Raw genomic sequence first — 20,932 nt, 5'->3', positions numbered from 1 at the left:
AACGTCAGGAGAGAATGCTTCTAGAGCATGGCTATGCAGCTCAAAAAACCTACAACAACCCAGTGGTTCCGGCCATGAAAGCCTTCGACAGTGCATAAGGGTCCCTGAGCAGATGTTCCAGGGAGAGAAAGATCCCCCCTCCATGCTCCTTCCCTCTTTGGAGGCCCCAAGCCCTTCCGGGTTCCACGCCACCTCTTCTGGGCGCCTCTCTGGGAAGATTCTCCTCTGGCCGGAAGGGGCGGGGACAACGAGGCCACGAGGGAGGGATGCTGGGAGGCGCTTGCAGCTGTCGCTCAAGGAGACAGACCAAGGGTGTTGTGGACTTCCACTCCCAGAAGCCTCTGCTGCTCGGCTCAACGAGCAGGGATTCTGGGAAATGGAGTCCACAAGTAGAGACAGCCTGGCTTGGGAGGCCTCCCTCTGAGGAGCCATTTTAGTTTGGAACCAAAGTGGCGGGAAGAGGTCGCGAGGCCCCTTTTCCGAAAAGCCCTCCTGCGCTGTGATTGGCTGGCCTCTTAGCCAATGGGAGGGCTGTTTCTGAGGCGCCAAGCGGGGGAGGGCAGAGCAGGCGTGCTCAGCGCGTTGCAGTGTGTGCGCATGCGTGGGCGAGGCTGGCGGGAGGCTCGGGCAACGGTCTCTTCCAGACAAGGCGGAAATGAGAGGAGGGCCCAGAAGCAGAAGCAGGTTGGGGAGTTTGTCAGGCTCTTCGTTTGGGGGGAAAAATCAGTCTTTCCTTTGGTTTGGTTTTGAATCTAGTGCTCTCATGAGGATGTGGGTGAACTACAACTCCCAAAATGGTTGGTCAATCGCCCCCAAACTCAAGTCAGTATTCAAAGTGATTGTATGTATTTCCTTACGACCTGGATATGGCGCCCTTCTCACCCCGAGAGGGACTCAGGCCGGCTTACAAGGAATAAGTCAATACAATACCAGAGAATCAAAGAGTTATAATCAAAGAGGGCGACTCAAATGATCAAGGGTCTGGAGAACAAGCCCTATGAGGAGCGGCTTAAAGAACTGGGCAAGTTTAGCCTGAAGAAGAGAAGGCTGAGAGGAGAGATGATAGCCGTGTATAAATATGTGAGAGGAAGCCACAGTGAGGAGGGAGCAAGCTTGTTTTCTGCTTCCCTGGAGACTAGGACACGAAACAATGGCTTCAAACTACAAGAAAAGAGATTCCGTCTGAACATGGGGAAGAACTTCCTGACTGTGGGAGCCGTTCAGCAGTGGAACTCTCTGCCTCGAAGTGTGGTGGTGGCCCCTTCTTTGGAAGCTTTTAAACAGAGGCTGGATGGCCATCTGTCAGGGGTGATTTGAATGCAATATTCCTGCTTCTTGGCAGGGGGTTGGATTGGATGGCAGTGTGTGCGCATCCGTGGGCAAGCTTGGCGGGAGGCTCGGGCAATGGTCTCTTCAAGACAGGGCGGAAGTGAGAGGAGGGCCCAGAAGCAGCGGTTTGGGGAGTTTGTGATACTCTTCATTTGGGGGGAAGAATATTAGTCTTTCCTTTGGTTTTGTTTTGAATTAGTGCTTCCATAAGTATGTGGGTGAACTACAACTCCCAAAATGGTTGGTCAATCGCCCCCAAACTCCGTCAGTATTCAAAGTTACTTTGTTTATTTCCTTATGACCTGGATATGGCGCCCTTCTCACCCCGAGAGGGACTCACACCGGCTTACAAGGAATAAGTCAATTCAGTATCAGAGAATCAAAGAGTTGGAAGAGACCTCGTGGGCCATCCAGTCCAACCCCCTTCTGCCAAGAAGCAGGAATATGGCAGAATATTACCTTAATATTAATACTATATGTTATTATATTGTACTATAATATTACACATATTTTAAAATACATATTTGTAATATATTATTAGTAGTAGTATTAGATTGTATTACTTATTATTATTATTAACTTTATTTGTTCCCCGCTAACATCTCCCGAAGGACTTGGTGCGCCTTACAAAGGCCAAGGCCCTCAATAAAACAACAGCATAACAAATACAACACTAAAACTCATAAAGCAACTCATATTGTTGGCCATGTTGGGTCTGTGTGCCAAATTTTTTGCAGATCCATTGTGGGCTGGGCTCGTAGTGCTCCTCGGTTGTAGGTTAACTATAAATCCCAGCAACCACAACTCCCAAATGACAAAATCAAAAAACCCCTCTCAACAATACCAAATTATGACACGATATTTTTGCCAATTTGGTCCACAACCATCTTTGTTTGTGTTCTCTGGATGTATGGAATAATAGAATTGGAAAAGACCTCGTGGGCCATCCAGTCCAACCCCCTTCTGCCAAGAAGCAGGAAAATCCGTTCAAAGCACTCCAGCCTCTGTTTAAAAGCCTCCGAACAAGGAGCCTCCACCACACTTTGGGGCAGAGAGTTCCACTGCTGAACAGCTCTTACCGTCAGGAAGTTCTTCCTAATGTTCCTAATGGAATCTCCTTTCCTGTCGTTTGAAGCCATTGCTCTGCGTCCTAGTCTCCAGAGCAGCAGAAAACAAGCTTGCTCCCTCCTCCCTATGACTTCCTCTCACATATTTATACATGGCCCTCATCATGTCTCCTCTCGGCCTTCTCTTCTGCAGGCTAAACTTGCCCAGCTCTTTAAGCCACTCCTCATAGGGCCTCTTCTCCAGACCCTTGATCATTTGAGTCACCCTCCTCTGGACACATTCCTGCTTGTCAATTTCTCCCTTCAATTGTGGTGCCCGAAATTGGACACAGTATTCCAAGTGTGGTCTAACTACAGCTCCAAAACTCAAGGTCAATGCACACCCAACCCTTCCAGTATTTTCTGTTGGTCATGGGATTTCTGTATGTCAAGTTTGGTCCAAGGGGCTCTTTGATTGTAGGTGAACTATCAATCCCAGCAACTACAACTCCATCGTTGGTGGGGTCCGAGGGGCTCCCCCACCCCAAAGCCACTAGTATTCAAATTTTGGCGTGTCTGGTGTTTGTGCCAAATTTGGTCCAGATCTATTGGTGTTTGGCTTCACAGTACCAATACGTTTACGGTCCTAATACAAATTGCAAGTTATGACCTATAAAGCCCTAAACAAAAGCAGATGTTTTTCGAAACTCCCGCCTTCCTCCATTATCCCGTGGATATTGGCCGTTTGGTCTCTCGTTCCTCTGCCTTTTCTCAAGCCCACTTGGTCTCCATGAATTGTTTTCACTAAGATTTGTTTCAGTCTATTTGATAATATTTCTGCAAATAACTTGTAATCACAATTTACTAATGAAATTTGTCTGAAATTCTTGACTTGTTCCTAATAATAATAATAATAATAAGAAGAAGAACAGTAATACTTTTATTTCTGTCCTTCCAAAATCTCCCAAAAGGGACTCAGGGAGGCTTATAATAGTGCTGCAGGAGCATACAAATACAGTAAAATGCATATGTCTACCTTGTTCAGGCATGAGGACTCTCATACCCAGTAGTCTGGAGTTTCCCCTTTCTGGAGCACTCAATTCATTATTGAAAGCAATAATAAACCTATTTCATCTTTGTACCGCTTGTAGAACAAGACAGAAAATCCATCTGGGCCTGGGCCTTTCTTTATTTTGGCCTTGTCAACGGCCTTACCCATTGCTAACAACAGCCCTCCAAGGTTGGGATGAAAGTTGGGATGAAAGTTAGGGCTTTATAGGAGGATGTCTCCAGCCCAGAACTCTTAACTGCTCTACACAATTGACTCTCAGCATGGCTTATTTCAAACTGAGAGATGGGACAAAGCGCATTGAGCTTTTGACCCTCTGCAGTTTCTTCTCTTTTTCCTCCTCTTCCTCTTCAGTGGCCAGTTGGAGGAAGGAGGAGGAAGAAGAGGAGAAGGACTGCTGCTGCCTTTCTCCTCCCCTCCTCCAACTGGGCATTGAAGAGGAAGAGGAGGAAGAAGAGAAAAAACGCAGCAGCGCCCCTTCTCCTCCTCTTCTTCCTCCTCCTGTTCCAGCTGGCCATCGAAGAGGAGGAGAAGAGGTGCTGCTGCAGTTTCTTCTCTTTTTCCTCCTCTTCCTCTTCGATGGACAGTTGGAGGAAGAAGGAGGAGGAAGAAGAGAAGAAGGGCTGCTGCTGCCTTTCTCCTCCCCCTCCTCCAACTGGTCCTTGAAGAGGATGGGGGATGGGGGAGAGGAGGAGGAGGCGACCCCAGGCTTTTCTTTCCTTGGCTGAGCCAGACAACACCTTCCTCCCTTCCCACCTCAGTCCCCCCCCCCCCACTTTTCTAGCACCCCTTTCCCACCCCAGTATTCCCTTTTTCTAGTTTCCCCCTTCCTATCCCAGTCTTTACTATCCCCATTCCCTAGTCCCTCTCTCTCCACTTTCCATCCCAGCCTCTCCCAGGTTCCAGCCTCTCTTTCCCATTTCAGTCTTGCCCCCTTTCCCACTGCAGTTCCCCACTTTCCAGCCTTCCTTTCCATCCTAACCTTTCCCAGTTTCCAGACCCCCTTTTCCATCTCAATCTTTCCTCCTTCCCCAGTTGCCCCCTTCCCACCCCAATCTGTCCTGCTTTTCCAGATATCCCCCTTTCACCTAATTTTTCCACTTTTTCTAACACCCCTTCCCATTCTTTCTCTCTCACCCCCTTCCCGAGTCAGTCTTTTCTCTATTGTCATTACATGTATTACTTTAACTATAGTCCGGCCCTTCAATGGTCTGAGGGACAGTGAACTGGCCCCCTGTTTAAAAAGTTTGAGGACCCCTGCCTTTGATGGTGATCACAGTGATGCAAACCAGTGCTTCCCAATCTGTGATCTTTGGAACGCAAGGGTTCTGCAAAAACATTGCAGGGGTTCTGCAAAAAATCATTATTTTTTTTTTAAGTCTCTACCAGCATATGAAGATCTTACTGAAATCAGTGTATTTCTCCTTTTGAAAAACAACCTCTGAATCTGTGCCACTGAATGACTTTTGGGTAGGGTTTGGTAGGCATGTAGCTGTCAGAAGCCAGAAAGATTATCTGAGCTCTTCTGCCCTTCATGTCCATCAATCAAAGAGAATCAGGCTTTCCAGGTGATGCTTACACCATAAGCAAAATTAGTAGTAACTTGGATGCCACTTTGGGTTTATATATTACATACGCTTTGTGTCCAACCTATCTTCAACTCCGCATCTCTTTCTACGAACTGGTGTGGGCTCTGAGATTGACAGGGGAACCCCTCCTCTCAGGCCCACAACCGTCTCAAACTTGGTTGGTGGGGACAAGAGAGAGGACCTTCTCTGTGGTGGCCCCCTGGTTCAAACACCCTCTCAAAAGAGATTAAATTAGCCCCCATCCTTCAGTCCTTCAGTTCCAACCTGAAAACAGGATATTCAGACAGGCCTTTGATCTTGAGTAGGCTGAATGGGCCCATATGACGCTGACACTTGGCACCTGTGAATTGACGGCAGTTAGTTTTATGTACCGTATATCTCGGCATATAAGACGACCCCCCAACTTTTCCAGTTAAAATATAGAGTATGGGATATACTCGCTGTATAAGACCACCCCTCTTCCAATGCACACCAAATAACATTTTTTAAACAATCAGATTTGAATTCAATATGGTAATTTTAACTCCAATGCTTATGACATGCAGGTTCCTATGAGAGGGACATGGTACCTTATATTGTACATTACAGTTGCTCTTCCGCCCTTGAATTTCATTTACACTCTGGGTCCTTTACATCATGCTGGCAATCAGTTAAAATAAACAGTTGCATTAAATTATCATTTATAACAATTAAAAAACCAGCCCTGGCATTGGCCTTTTCAGCTGTAACATCACACTATTGGCTCGTGGTCGACAAAGATTCCTTTCATAGAATCCTAAAGTTGGGAGGGACCTCTAAAGGCCATTTAGTCCAACCCCCTTGATTCTGCCTTCTTTCAGGGAAAGCACAACCAAAGCACCTCTGACAGAGGCCATCCAGACTTACTACTACTACTACTACTACTAATAATAATAATAATAATAATAATAATAGAGTTGGAAGGGGGCTCTAAAGGCCATCTAGTCAACCCCCTTCATTCTGCCTTTATGTAGGGAAAGCACAACCAAAGCACCCCTGACAGATGGCCATCCAGACTTAATACTATTACTACTACTACTACTACTAATAATAATAATAATAAAAGTGGAAGGGGCTCTAAAGGCCATCTAGCTCAACCCCCCCCCTTCTATCTTCATGCAACAAAAGCACAAAGTATGGTACCTCCTGGGCCTGGAAGTCAGTCAGTCAGTCAGTCTTCCCTCCTTCCTGGGCCCAATTGGGGCCAACGGAGCGTCTGGCCCCTCGCCTCGCTGCTCCTGTAGGCCAGTCGATCTCATTCAAAGCCTCGCCGGGAGCAGCAGGGGAGGGAGGGAGGGCGCGCTCATCAGCTGTGAAGGCCAGTGTAAGCCTCGGCAGCCAGCGCTGGCCTGCGCAGCCCTGGAAGTCAGGCAAGCAGGCTGCTGCGAGAGGAGATTCTCCTCCACTGCCTCGGCTGTGTCCTCTGCTTGCTGCTTATGCCAGCGCATATGCAGAGGCCTGCACTGTGAAAGCAGCGAGCGGACGATGCAATCGAGGCAGCAGAGGAGAATCTCCCCTCGCAGCAGCCTGCCTGTCTGACTTCCAGGGCTGCGCAGGCCAGCGCTGGCTGCCGAGGCTTGCACTGGCCTCCGCAGCTGAGGAGCACGCCCTCCCTCCCTCCCCTGCTGCTCCCGGCGAGGCTTTGAATGAGATCGACTGGCCTCCAGGAGCAGTGAGGCAAGGGGCCAGACACTCGGTTGGCCCCAATTGGGCCCAGGAAGGAGGGAGGGAGCGTGAAGAAGGCTGCCCTCTGGACTCCTTCCTCACGCTGCCTCTTTCCTCGCTGGGCCCAACTGGGGCCCAACGGACCATCTGGCCTCTCGCCGCACTGCTCCTGGAGGCCAGAGTCAATCTCACTCGAAGCCTCGCCAAGAGCAGCAGGGGCGGCGAGCAAGCTCACTCCGTTGCGGAGGTCAGCGTAGGCCTTGGCAGCCAGCACTGGCCTGCGTAGCCCTGAAAGTCAGGCAAGCAGGCTGCTTCAAGAGGAGATTCTCCTCCGCTGCCTCGGCTGCATCGTCCGCCCGCGAGAGGCAACTGTACTGGAAGCGGCAGCAGGAGCACTCGCCAGCCACTTCACGTGGCTGAAGGCTGGAAATGGAGGGCCAAGGTGGTCTCGCCAGAAGCGGCAGCGGGTGCGCTGGCAAGCCACTTCACCTGAAGATGAAGTCAAGGCTCGCCTGCAGGCTCCGCTGCTGCTGTCATACATCATCGTCCTCTGATATCCGGAAGACAAGATGACCCCCAACTTTTCAAAAGGTTTTCAAGGTTTAAAAAGTCGTCTTGTAGCCCGGTTTTTACGGTACTTCTTGTTTTAAAATTGTTTTGATTTTGACATGTGTTGATGGGTGGGTTGTTGTTATAATTTTATCAGACTTGTTTTGTACTGTTTTTACCAGTTGTGTGTTATATGGGCACCCTGGAGTGCTTTGTAAGCCACCCGAGTCCCTTCGGGGAGGTGGTGGTGGGATATAACTAAAGTTATTATTAATTGATACACAACAAGATGAGTACAAAGCAAACAAGATCACTATGCTGGTTGTTGTATTGGATCACACATCGGACACTTCCAAAGTGTCTAGGACTATGCGATGTATCGGCGAATAATGCATGCAGATCCCAGTAGGGTGGCCTTTTGCAGCTGACAGATGGTAATTTTGTAAGCGCCAATTGTGTAAGTGCAGGCCAAAGTCTTTAGACACTGCACCCAGTGTGTTGATCACTACTGGGATCACCCTTACTGGCTTATAAACTACACTTTATCCCAAGCATAATAGGTAGATGCTACCTTGTTTGCTTGCTCTGGACATCAAAATATCTTGTAAGTGGTGTATAAGGACTGAAAAGGAACATCATTTATGGCCACAGAGATATGCTAAAATGGGACTGGGGTTGTTTTCCCCATTTTCTTTGGATCCCCATCAAACATCTTGCTTGCTTTTCCTGCCCCTTTCTTTCTACCTTCAGTAATTTTCCCAATGTTTTTGCCTTGCAGGAGATCCTGGCAACAGTGAAAGGTTTAACTGAAAAGATGGGAGGGAAAGTCTCTTCTGAGCCCAGCCTGGGAAAAGGCCCTTCCCTCATTCAAGCCAAGCCTAGAGGAGCATTCGAGGAGAGAGCCACCCAGAAGAGCATGCTGGAGGAAGTGCTCACTCCAGATTTATGCCGCCAACAATTCAGGGACTTTGGCTACAGGGAGACGTTGGGACCTCGGGAGGTTTGCAGCCAGCTGCACCTTCTCTGCCGCCAGTGGCTCCAGCCAGAAAGACACACCAAGGCGGAGATGTTGGACTTGGTGGTCTTTGAGCAGTTCCTGGCACTCCTTCCCTCGGAGATGTCGTCCTGGGTGAGAGAATGTGGGGCAGAGACCAGTTCCCAGGCGGTGGCCCTGGCAGAAGGCTTCCTCCTGAGTCAGGCAGAGAAGAAGCAGGAAGAGGAGACGGTGAGCTCAGTTCATTTTGGCCATTTTGAGGACCATCCATATGTCTTTGTATGTTTTCTGAAAATTCTGGAACAAGCTGAGGCCAGAGATAATTGCGTCTCATCAGTCAAAAGGCAGGTCAAGGATAGCCTGGACCTGTATGATGGGATTCCGCTTCCCAGAAATACACAGAACATGGTACCTTTTAAAGAGATGTGGTAATTAATAGCACTGGTCATTTCCTGTACAGCTCCGTATGGCTTGGGTCTCAGCTTTTCCAAGAAGTGTTTTCTCTGCCCTCGTTGGGCTCAGCCTGAGATGCCGCTCCTCTCATGGTCTTACCTCCTGGGAAGATGGGACAGAGCCTCCTTCTCAGTGGCTTCTATAAAGACTATGCAGATGGCAATACAATCAATCCCACCATCTGACACTAAATTATAAAGGCACGTCGTGTGGCCAACCAATATCTCTGGACAGGGGGCAAACAGATCCCACCAACTGTCCTTCCTTTAAAATAAAGACTTCACACCACTCTGGCACCAATATAACATTTGAGGAGATGTCTCTCTAGTTAAACTTTCGCTGCCACCATACACTAAATGAACAGGAACGCTCTAGCTATTTAAAATGGTAAAAATGCTTTTTAGACCACCAAGTACTGTGTCTTTTAAATGGCTTCTTTGAAGGAAAACAGATGAGGTTGATTTAAAAGGAAAGGGGAACTAAATCCACAAATGTACACTTGACTCAGGCTTAAGTTTCAAAAAAAACAAGGAAAGTTTATTGTTAGAGATACAGAATGAAGTGAATGCTGTCTACTAAGCTTGGCTGTTACAGATAAAATGTTTTGGTTCTTAAAAGTGTAACGGTTGCATGAGAATGGTTCTTTCTTTGTTACAAATATAAAAACCAGCTATTCCTTCTCTAAATAGCTGTTCCCAGTTTGCCACAGCCTAATTCGCTGGCAAACTTCAGGCAAACTGCCTATTCTAATCACGAACTCCTAAAACTGTAATCCTGCTCTAACTCTAACATCAACAGACTGACTGACTAAAACAGCTTCTTTCTTTCCCTCCAAACAGTCCAACTCCGCCCCCCTTCAACAAACCAATCCTGGCTGCTCCCAGGCTGGCTCAGGCCTAGGCCACTCCCCCTCTCTGAACTGGAGCTTTCCCTAAACTAAGATGGCTCCTGCTGCCCTCTGCCAGGCCTTCTAAGCTGAAACTAACTAGCCTGCCTCTCCTAGGCCCTGCCACCCAGGCTGGCAAGGTAAGGGATCTTCACAGCTTCCTTGGGTTCAGCAACTCTTTGGTAGGGAGATTAGATTGGCTCCGTCCTTCCTGTCCTCTTCATTCAGAAGATGTAACTGTTTGACATATCCCACCTCCCACTCCCCAACCACTCCTGAAGCCTTTTCTTTTCCCAATTCTCCCTTTCATTTCCTTCCCTTGTTTCTGCTTCTGCTGCAGGATTTGTGTCTGGAACGGATCCCTGAGGCAGGTCAGTGTTTTTCTGAATCCAGTCAAAGGCAGCCGCCAAGGTGGAGGATGGAGGACAGCGAAGGAAAGTCTCCCTCAATGAGTAAGTGCCGTCCGAAGTTTTCTCCTTGGCCTTCTCCATTCAAGTCTGCCTGAATATATCTGGGTTGTTTGAATCATGGCACGTTAACAAGATCATGCTGCCTAAACAGTACTGGGATGGTGTAGGCATACTTCAGCTAAGAAAGTCTCCTAACAGAAAATCTGCTTTTTCTTTCTTAGCTTCTGCGTAGCTGGATTTTCCCCTTGTAACATTTTCACTGATAAAAAAGGACGGGAGGAATACAACTCTTAGTATCAGGGTATAATAGTATATTATATACTGTATATAATAGTGTATATATGTATACTATATATAATAGTATATTTTATATAATAGTATATACTGCTCAAGCAGGGAGCTTTGAGATGGTTGAACAGAAGCTCTCCGAAGCTCTAGGTGCTCTTACTGTCTATTACAGGGAAAACCAACTGATCCCTAATCCATCTAAAAAACAGGCATGCGCCTTTCACCTTAAGAACAGACAAGCACCCCAAGCTCTGAGGATGACCTGGGAAGGAATCCCACTGGAGCATTGCAGCACACCCAAATACCTGGGAGTCACTCTGGACCATGCTCTGACCTACAAGAAGCATTGCCTGAATATCAAGCAAAAAGTGGGCGCTAGAAACAATATCATACGAAAACTGACTGGCACAACCTGGGAATCACAACAGACACAGTGAAGCATCTGCCCTTGCACTATGCTACTCTGCTGCTAAGTACGCATGCCCAGTGTGGAACACACCTCACCACACTAAAACAGTGGATGTGGCTCTTAATGGGACGTGCCGCATTATCACAGGGTGTCTGCGCCCTACACCACTGGAGAAATTACACTGTTTAGCTGGTATTGCACCACCTGACATCCGCCGGGAAGTAGCAGCCAATAGTGAAAGGACCAAGGCAGTGACATCTCCGGCCCATCCTCTGTTTGGATATCAGCCAGCACGTCAACGACTTAAATCAAGAAATAATTTTCTAAGATGTACAGAGATACTCGCTGGAACACATCAGCAAGCGAGAGTCCAAAAGTGGCAGGCTCAAACCCAGACTCTCAACCAATGGCTGATACCAGATGAGAGACTCCCCCCTGGGCACACAGAAAACTGGGCGACTTGGAAGGCGCTGAACAGACTGCGCTCTGGCACCACGAGATGCAGAGCCAATCTTAAGAAATGGGGCCACAAAGTGGAGTCCATGACATGCGAGTGTGGAGAAGAGAAAACTACAGACCACCTGCTGCAATGCAACCTGAGCCCTGCCACATGCACCATGGAGGACCATCTTGCGGCAACACCAGAGGCACTCCAAGTGGCCAGATACTGGTCAAAGGACATTTAATCAACTACCAAGCTTGCAAACGTTGTGTTTTGTATGTTTGTTTGTTTGTTCTGTTAAAAATGTTCTACAGCTGTTTGGTTGCCTGACACGATAAATAAATAAATAGTATATTGGCAGAAAACAATGCAATAAAGATTCATGTGGGAATGAGGAGGATTCTCTCCTAGTCCATCCTATTGCCGTGGTGTGTGCCTGCCTACAACAAGGCAATGTAAATTCACCTGCCACTAGCGCCCGCTTCTGAGCATGTATGACCAGCAAAACTTAGAGCCGTAGCAAACTACTGGAAGCGAGAGCGAGCTTGTGCTCGAGCTCGCTCCGAAGCCCCGCCTTTTTCCCCCCGAAGATGCTCTCTCTCTTGCTAGTGTGCCTGTTTTCCCTTGCTAGGGAAGTGATGCGAGTGTACTCTCACAGTTGGCAGAATTCAACTGTGAGCTTACGCTCGCATCCCTGCCCTCTGCAATGGAAAACAGGCACGCTAGCAAGAGAGAGAGCAGCCTCGGGGGGGGGGGGAAGGCGGGGCTTCGGAGCAAGCCCGAGCGCAAGCTTCCTGTAGTTTGCTGCGGCACGAGCGTATGCTCGCAACGCTGCCCTAGCAAAGGGAAAGAGGCGGAGAAAGAGGCGGAGCATCGCTCGTGCTGGCTTAGTTTGCTCTCGCAAAATCCTAGTTTGCTACGGCTCTTAGAGAAAGTAGGAATCTCATCAGCTTCCATTGCAGATGAGAAAAATGTAGAGATTTAAAATGTTGACCACTAAAAATGGAAATCATGAGAAAATGGAGGGTTATGAAAGGATAGGTTGACACAGGGTCATTTTGGAAGAAGGCTTCTCGTTGTCTGTAGGTTTTAAATTTTGGTGGGGTGTTTTTACTAACCCAAGGCTGACCTTGACGTCATTCTTGCGTTTAATGTGTGCATTTTGCTGATTTTGAATAAAAAGGTTGCTGAAGTGCTCTTCTTTTTGGTGAAGGAGGAGCTTATCCTCCTTTTTTCAATGTTATTCCTGCCTCAGGTCCCATTTTTCCGTTAAGAAGCCATGCTCAGGAGCAGATTTGCTTGATTAACTTGTGCCTGATTATAAAGGAGAAGGATGATGTGCACCTCACAACTGCAGGATTGCGGTCCTCCAAGACTTTCCAATTCTTTCTGTGTATACATTATGGTGTTTGTTACATTGGAATGTGTAGAAGGAATTTGAAGGAGAAAGGAGAGAGTGGGTAATAATGTTCTCTTTCCCTTCTCTTTTCTTTCCTCCCAGGAGAAGGAACAAGGACTGGGTCTGCAAGTAGAAGTATAAGAGCATCTCTTCCTCAAGAGGAACTCAGAACAGCATCTGCAGGAGTACATCAGGTAGGGGGCAGGCCCTCCAGCAAGCCAAGAAAGGCGCAGGCTGTGTTCTGCTGTCGATTTAACCACTCTGTGGTTCTCACAAAATCTTGTTCTTTCCCTTTGCTTGCATCCAGTGTGTTACTTCAAAGAGCCTGTAGATATCATCCAATAAGAAGTTCAAGTTTTAGAGCAGTCTGAAACAATATTTTTGTTGTTCTCCAGGTGACTTTTGAGGAGGTGGCTGTGGATTTCACAGAAGAAGAGTGGGCTCTGTTGGACCCAGGCCAAAGGGCCCTTCATCAGAAGGTGATGGAGGAGAATTTGGAAGTCCTGTCCTCTCTGGGTAAGGCTCCCACTGTCTTGTGCTTAGTCAGCTCACATAAAACCAGAATTCTTTGTATTATCTTATATATTATATTGATATTAAAGCAGTCAGAATTCTTTTCTTCTAATCTTGTTGACTTCGATGTCTCTTTCCAGGAAGCACTTGTGGAAACAATTCCTCGTCATCAAAGTGTTTGGAGGGGAAAAAAAGATTCAGTCAAAAGGCCTTCCTCTCCCATTACCAATCAGATCACACAAGGAAGAAACCATTTCGTTGTTGGATATGCCGAAAGGGTTTCATTTCGAAGAGTTCCCTCCTTTGTCATCAAACAACTCACGCCGGGAGGAAACTATTCAAATGCCCGAAGTGTAGAAAAGAGTTTATTTGGAAGTCACACCTCACTCAGCATCAAGCAACTCACACTGAGGACAATTCATTCAAATGCCCGGAGTGTGGAAAAGGCTTTATTCAGAAGGCAGACCTCAATCGACATCAAGCAACTCACACTGGGGAGAAACCATTCAAATGCCCGGAGTGTGGAAAAGGCTTTATTCAGAAGGCAGACCTCACTCGGCATCAAGCAACTCACACTGGGGAGAAACCATTCAAATGCCCAGAGTGTGGAAAAGGCTTTATTCAGAAGAGAAACCTCACTCAGCATCAAGCAACTCACACTGGGGAGAAACCATTGAAATGCCTAGAGTGTGGAAAAGGCTTTATTCAGAAGGGAAACCTCACTCGGCATCAAGCAACTCACACTGGGGAGAAACCATTCAAATGCCCAGAGTGTGGAAAAGGCTTTATTCAGAAGACAGGGCTCATTCGGCATCAAGCAACTCACACTGGGGAGAAACCATTCAAATGCCCAGAGTGTGGAAAAGGCTTTATTCAGAAGACAGAGCTCATTCGGCATCAAGCAACTCACACTGGGGAGAAACCATTCAAATGCCCAGAGTGTGGAAAAGGCTTTATTCAGAAGACAGAGCTCATTCGGCATCAAGCAACTCACACTGGGGAGAAACCATTCAAATGCCCAGAGTGTGGAAAAGGCTTTATTCACAAGGCAAACCTCACTTGGCATCAAGCAACTCACACTGGGGAGAAACCATTCAAATGCCCAGAGTGTGGAAAAGGCTTTATTCAGAAGACAGAGCTCATTCGGCATCAAGCAACTCACACTGGGGAGAAACCATTCAAATGCCCAGAGTGTGGAAAAGGCTTTATTCAGAAGACAGACCTCACTCGGCATCAAGCAACTCACACTGGGGAGAAACCATTGAAATGCCCAGAGTGTGGAAAAGGCTTTATTAGGAAGTCATACCTTACTCGGCATCAAGCAACTCACACTGGGGAGAAACCATTGAAATGCCCGGAGTGTGGAAAAGGCTTTATTCAGAAGTCACACCTCACTCGGCATCAAGCAACTCACTCTGGGGAGAAACCATTCAAATGCCCAGAGTGTGGAAAAGGTTTTATTCAGAAGGGAAACCTCACTCAGCATCAAGCAACTCACACTGGGGAGAAACCATTGAAATGCCCAGAGTGTGGAAAAGGCTTTATTCAGAAGGCAAGCCTCACTCAGCATCAAGCAACTCACACTGGGCAGAAGCCATTCAAATGCCCAGTGTGTGGAAAAGGCTTTATTCACAAGGCAGACCTCACTCGGCATCAAGCAACACACACTGGGGAGAAACCATTCAAATGCCCAGAGTGTGGAAAAGGCTTTATTGAGAAGGCAGAGCTCACTAAGCATCAAGCAACTCACACTCGGGAGAAACCATTCAAACGCACGGCATGTGGAAAAGGCTTTATTCAGAAAGTGCACTTTTTGGGGGATTCCTCATCATCGGAAGAAGAAGGGGAGCAGGGAGGTGCTTGTGACTTGGAGGAAGAGGAGGGAGAATCTGACAATGAGGCTTTGCAGGTCCCTACTTTTTTAGAAAGACAGAGGGAGCCAGAGAACAGGTGGCGGTCAGCTAGATTAGCTGCTAAAAGATTGATGAACTAATTGGGTGACACCTTAAGCCCTCCTGTGTGGGGTATAAATCAGAAGCAGGAGAACTTAGCTAACAACAGCTCTGTTACTGCCGGAACCTGCTTTGTGTTAAGGTCTTCGTAATCTGTGCCTTATCTGTAGTATCTGTAGTAAGATTTTCTTGTTTACTTTTTCAATTGCATTCCCTTATTTTCTTTGCTGGAGTAAAGCATTTTTCTTTTACTTTCAACTTTGTATTGAGGCTGTTTTAAAGAGCAAAACAGGACACACTTCACCCGACATCAAGCAATTCATACTGGGGGGAAAGCATCAGATACCCACAGTGTGGAATAGGCTTTATTCAAAAGGCAGGCCTCACTCTGCATCAAGCAACTCACACTGGAGAGAAACCATTCAAATGCCTGGAGTGTGGAAATAGTTTCCCTTGGATGAAATACCTCGCCCATCATCAAACCTTTCAAATGCCTGGACTGTAGAAAAGGCTTTATTCAGAAGGCAGGCCTCACACTCTGCATCTGGCAACTCACTGGGGAAAAACCATTCAAATGCATAGAGTGCGAGAAAAGTTTTATTCGGAAGATAGATCTGACTTACCATGTGTAACGATGTCTAAATGTTATTCCTTTTGTTATGTGTAGTTTGGACAGTGGTTTAGGGATGGTAAGTATGGGAGATTATGTTTTGTTGGAGAGGGTGGCTTGGCGTTAGCTGAGTTGCCATAGCAACAGGGGCGGAGCCAACTGCCTCTTCAGGGGCAGCTGTTTTAAAAAAGAGTCAGTCAGTACGCCAGCGAGCTACTGAGTGGACTGAATCTCTTGGTGGAGATTCAGGGAATGTGTCTGTAGCCAGTGTGCTATAGGGAAAGACTGAATCTCTTGGTGGAGATTCAGGGAGTCAATTGGTGACCAAGTGGTTGCAGAGAAGGACCCGGTACAGGGGGTTGTTGATTCTGAATTAAGAATCAAGGTTTGGCTGGGTTTAAGCCTGTTGTGCCAGCTGTGAAACCTTTTGAAGTGTTTGCCTGAGATTACTCATGAAACCTTTCCAATGTAACCATCAAGATTTGTGCCTCTTTTGAAGAAACAGTTATACATTGTTATACTCCTGTTAAAATAAACTTGTTACTGATTTCCTCAAGCCTTGCCTGATACAGTTTCTCCTAAGTTGAACAGCCTACAATAGTAAAGTCAAGCCAGGAAAGTAAACGCTACGCTATCAAGTGAATAAAGCTTTCTGTAATTAATAGTCCCTTTATAAAATAGCTCCTAGGTTGATATTGATCGTTGCCCGGCTTCCCTCATAGATTAGGTGGCAGTGGGTGCTCTACCACGCGCACCTCCACAATTGGTGGCAGCAGTTTAACAACTCCTTTACACCATGAAACAGGTTGGGGAGTTTGTAAGACTGTTTATTTGGGGTGGGGGGGGGGGAATAAGTCCTTTGGTTTTGTTTTTTTTAATTAGTGCTCCCCTAAGGATAATAATCTGTAAGCCGCTCTGAGTCCCCTTCGGGGTTGAGAAGAGCGGGGTATAAATTCAGTAAATCATCATCATCATCATTATCTCCCTGGGTTATATGGCACTTCCACACAGTCATATAACCCAGAATATCAAGGCAGAAAATCCCATAATATCTGCTTTGACATGGGTTATTTGAGTCCACACTGTTATATATTCCAGTTCAGAGCAGAAAATGTGGGGTTTTTATCCAGCTGTGCATAAGGGGCCTTGGCCTCCATGAATTGTTTTCGCTAAGATTTGTTTCTCTCTATTAGATAATATTTCTGCCAATAACTAGTAATAGCAATTCACTAATGAAATTGGTCTGAAATTCTTCACTTGCACCATATCTCTAACTTGTTGAACTTGCTGGCCAAAGGTCGCAGGTTCAAATCAGGGGAGCAGAGTGAGCTCCCATTATTAGCCCCAGCTTCTGCCAACCTAGCAGTTCAAAAACATACAAATGTGAGTAGGTCAATGGGTACCGCTCCAGCGGGAAGGTAACTATGCCGGCCACATGACCTTGGAGGTGTCTATGGACAACGCTGGCTCTTCGGCTTAGAAATGGAGATGAGAACCAATGCCCAGAGTCAGACACGACTGGACTTAATTTCAGGGGAAAACCTTTACCTTTAACCTAACTTGTTGAAGTATGAGGACTATCGTGGTCTCTGCGCAGAAGTCTGGAGTTGAAATCCACAAGCATGTGAACAATTTGAACAGGAAGGGAGAAACCATGAAAACCAACAACATCTGTCTACAAGAAAGGCACTGCAGACTAACACAACCAGGAAAGTTCTTGTGGGTTTTTTCGGGCTATATGGCCATGTTCTAGAGGCATTTCTCCTGACGTTTCGCCTGCATCTATGGCAGGCTTCCTCAGAGGTCTGCTGGAGCTGGGAAAAAAGGGGTTTATATATCTGTGGAATGACCAGGGTGAGACAAAAGGCTTTTGTAAGTTGGACTAGGTGTGAATCTTTTCAACTGACCACCTTGATTAGCATACAATGGGCTGACTGTGCCTGGAGCAAAACTCTTCTTGAAAGGTGATTAGATGTCCCTGCCTGTTTTTCTCTCTGCTGTTTTAATTTTAGAATTTTTTAATACTGGTAGCCAGATTTTGTTCATTTTCATGGTTTCTTCCTTTCTGTTGAAATTGTCCACATGTTTGTGGATTTCAATGGCTTCTCTGTGTAGTCTGACATGGTGGTTGTGAGAGTGGTCCAGCATTTTTGTGTTCTCAAATAAAATGCTGTGTCCAGGTTGGTTCATCAGGTGCTCTGCTATGGCTGATTTCTCTGGTTGGAGTAGTCTGCAGTGCCTTTCATGTTCCTGGATTCTTGTTTGGGCGCTGCGTTTGGTGGTCCCTATGTAGACTTGTCCACAGCTGCATGGTATACGGTAGACTCCTGCAGAGGGGAGAGGATCCCTCTTGTCCTTTGCTGAACGTAGCATTTGTTGGATTTTCTTGGTGGGTTTGTAGATTGTTTGTATGTTGTGTTTCCTCATCAGCTTTCCTATGCGATCAGTGGTTCCCTTGATGTATGGCAGGAACACTTTTCCTCTGGGTGGATCTTCATCTTTACTCTTGTGGCTTGTTCTTGGTCTTGCAGCTCTTCTGATGTCTGAGGTGGAATATCCATTGGCCTGTAGAGCCCAGTTGAGGTGGTTCAGTTCATCTTGGAGGAGGTGGGGTTCACAGATGAGGTGGGGTTCCTCCAAGACCTTGGCCTGCACTTAAACACAATCGACAAAATTCCCATTTGCCAGCTGCAGAAGGCCGCCTTACTGGGATCTTGCACACATTATTTGCTGATGCATCACACAGTCCTTAACCCTTGGGAAGTGTCCAACGTGTGATCCAATACAACAGCCAGCAGAGTGATCTTGTTTGCTGTGGACTCATCTTGTTGTGTATTTAATAATAATAATAATGATGATGATGATGATGATAATCTATATAAATAAAAATGTAATGTTAGTTTGTGCTACCATCAGAACTCAAAAACCACTGGGGGAATTGACACCAAATTTCGACACAAGACACCTAACAGTCCAATTTATGTCCTCCACTCAAAAGAAATTGATGTCATTTGGGAATTGTTGCTGGGATTTGTAGTTTACCTACAATCAAAGAGCATTCTGAACTCCACCAATGATGGAATTGGGCCAAACGTAGCACACAGGGCTCCCATGACCAACAGAAAAAACTGGAAAGGTTTGGTGGACATTGACCTTGAGTTTGGGAATTATAGTTCATCCACATCCAGAGAGCACTGTGGACTCAAACAATGATGGATCTGGACCAAACTTGACACAAATATTCCATATGCCTAAATATGAACACAGATGGAGTTTGGAGGAAATAGACCTTGACATTTGGGATTTGTAGTTACTGGGATTTATAGTTCACGACAATAAAAGAGCATTCTGAAACCCACAAATGACAGAAATGGGGCAAACTTCCCACACGGAACCCCCATGACAAACAGAAAATACTTAAGGCCATCCAGTCAAACTCTCTTCACCAGGCCAAGAAAATGAAATCAGATCCCTCCTGACAGAGAGCCATCTAGTCATAAATATAGATAGATAGATATGATTCTCATTACTTTATTTTCCAGATCACCAGACTGGGCCACAGCAACGTGTGGCAAGTGTGTGTGTGTGTGTGTGTGTGTGTGTGTGTATATATATATATATATATATATATATATATATATATATGAACTATATGTGCGTATACACTCACACACACCAGGATTGTACCGGAATCCAGCCACTTATATGTTTATTGAGTTTGCAAATGACACTAATTTTGGAATGAAAGCAAATATTCCAGGAAACAGGATTCAACAGATTAGAGAGCTGGTTCAGAACTAACAAAATGGATTTCAACAAGGAGAAATGTAAGCTATATTATTGATATTACAGGAAAAAAGGAGATGCATGGATCCAGGACAGGTGAGGCCTGTTCTGTGCCTTCCTGTAGAACTCAACTATCTTCTGGGGAGGCCCTTCTCTCTGTCCCCCAACTGCTCAGATCTGCTTGATAGCAACCAGGCAAAGAGGGCCTGGTTGTTCTCTTGGTGGCTGCTCCCAGACTTTGGAACCCCTTCCCCAGAAAGGCCCAGATGGCCCCGGCTTCGCTCTCCTTCCAACATCAAATAAAAGCCTTTCTATTCCGCAAGGCGTTTACATATTGATGGAGGTTGGACATTTTATGCTGCGTGGTGCTGTTCTTAATTTTTAAATGTTTTGCATACCTTTGTTAAAATGTTTTTGAAATGTTTGTGTTTTAGAAAATATTTCATAATTTTAATTGGTTAACTCTTCAACTTTCACAATGTTTGGGCTTTTTAATCTTACATTTGGATCTTGGAAGCGAAGCACAGTCAGCCCTGGTTAGTACACTTTTGGGTTTTGCATTGTTTTCAACTTGTATTGTTTTCATATGTTGTTTGCTGCCTTGAGTCCCATTTCTGGGAGAAAGCAAGATATAAAGGAAGCTAATAAGAGCTACAACCACCCTGTTCCAGCAGAAAGGGAATGATAAATCTCTGCCTTGAGCAATGGGTCTCCCCATCTGCATGCCCACCCACGCCTTCCCTCCTTTCCCCCAAAGAAGGACCCAGGGGACGGTCTGGGCATTCATGTGCATTTCTTGAGGAGGACCAGACATGATGCCCTCTGGACAGCTGAGCAGTGGGGTCATGTTCTCTCAGCCCTTCTCAGCTGCTGGTCTTTGCCACCCCCCCCCCCCTTCAGCCCTTGGATGGGTATTTGTAGGAAACACAGCAGTATTTAGGGCAGTCCCAGGAAGAGACTCATGTGGTATCCGGACTTCCCACAGCCCTTGCTGCTACACCAGCCGTACTGATCTCTACCGGTCTTGGCTTTGTCACCTGCAGAAAGGAGAGAAAGAAATCCCATGGAAACAGAGCTGAAGCTTCTTCCTGCAGATATACCCCGATGCCCTGGAACGTGTTCGTTTCAACCTGAATCCAGGGCCTTCCTTCTTTCCAAACCATATTGGTATCGTATGAGATATCATGGAGTTGGGACCCAAAACCTGAACTCAGAATTCACTGATGTTTTTATATACACCTCCTACACCTAGCCAGAAGGTTGATTTATGCACAATATATTTATTTATTTATTTATTTACTTCGCTTATATACTGCAATTCTCAGCCCAGGGGAGACTCACTGCGGTGTACAACATAGAAAAACAAGTGCAAAATACAAACATAGTGTAAAATAATCCACAACTCATCATTATCAAAAAACACCTCATCAAAAATATCAACATTACTACAAAAGCCATTCCGTGTTGTCTCATCGTCCAAACCCACAATCCGGTATCATTTCCGTTGTTCCATTCCTATGGTCAA

At 46.3% G+C, this 20,932-nt stretch overlaps 2 protein-coding genes across 3 annotated transcripts in view; both read left to right on the top strand.

The window, feature by feature from the left end:
- Window positions 1-20,932, top strand: part of LOC132765760 (zinc finger protein 665-like) — a 255,289-nt gene that overhangs the window by 37,235 nt on the left and 197,122 nt on the right. The window lies entirely within an intron of this gene.
- LOC137096258 (zinc finger protein 665-like) lies at window positions 7,065-15,416 on the top strand. Of its 2 annotated transcripts, none has more exons than XM_067465174.1 (6): window positions 7,065-7,307; window positions 8,044-8,490; window positions 9,939-10,050; window positions 12,649-12,740; window positions 12,942-13,062; window positions 13,200-15,416. In XM_067465174.1, the coding sequence occupies exons 2-6, from the start codon at window positions 8,080-8,082 to the stop codon at window positions 15,050-15,052; spliced, it is 2,589 nt and encodes an 862-aa protein (XP_067321275.1). In that variant the 5' UTR covers window positions 7,065-7,307; window positions 8,044-8,079; the 3' UTR covers window positions 15,053-15,416. The 2 variants fall into 2 exon arrangements, with proteins under 2 accessions (XP_067321275.1, XP_067321274.1); XM_067465173.1 differs by having other exon boundaries at window positions 7,065-7,350.

Source organism: Anolis sagrei, chromosome 2 (genome assembly GCF_037176765.1).
Source record: "Anolis sagrei isolate rAnoSag1 chromosome 2, rAnoSag1.mat, whole genome shotgun sequence".
Classification (NCBI taxonomy): Eukaryota; Metazoa; Chordata; class Lepidosauria; order Squamata; family Dactyloidae; genus Anolis; species Anolis sagrei.
This window is presented reverse-complemented; position numbering and strand designations above follow the sequence as displayed.

Excerpts from the sequence above, each read along its gene's own strand:
- LOC137096258 (XM_067465174.1), top strand. The coding sequence starts at position 8,080 with ATGGGAGGGAAAGTCTCTTCTGAGCCCAGCCTGGGAAAAGGCCCTTCC. Across the intron at positions 8,491-9,938 it reads AGAAGCAGGAAGAGGAGACG|GATTTGTGTCTGGAACGGAT; the intron begins GTGAGCTCAGTT and ends CTTCTGCTGCAG. Across the intron at positions 10,051-12,648 it reads AGGAAAGTCTCCCTCAATGA|GAGAAGGAACAAGGACTGGG; the intron begins GTAAGTGCCGTC and ends CTTTCCTCCCAG.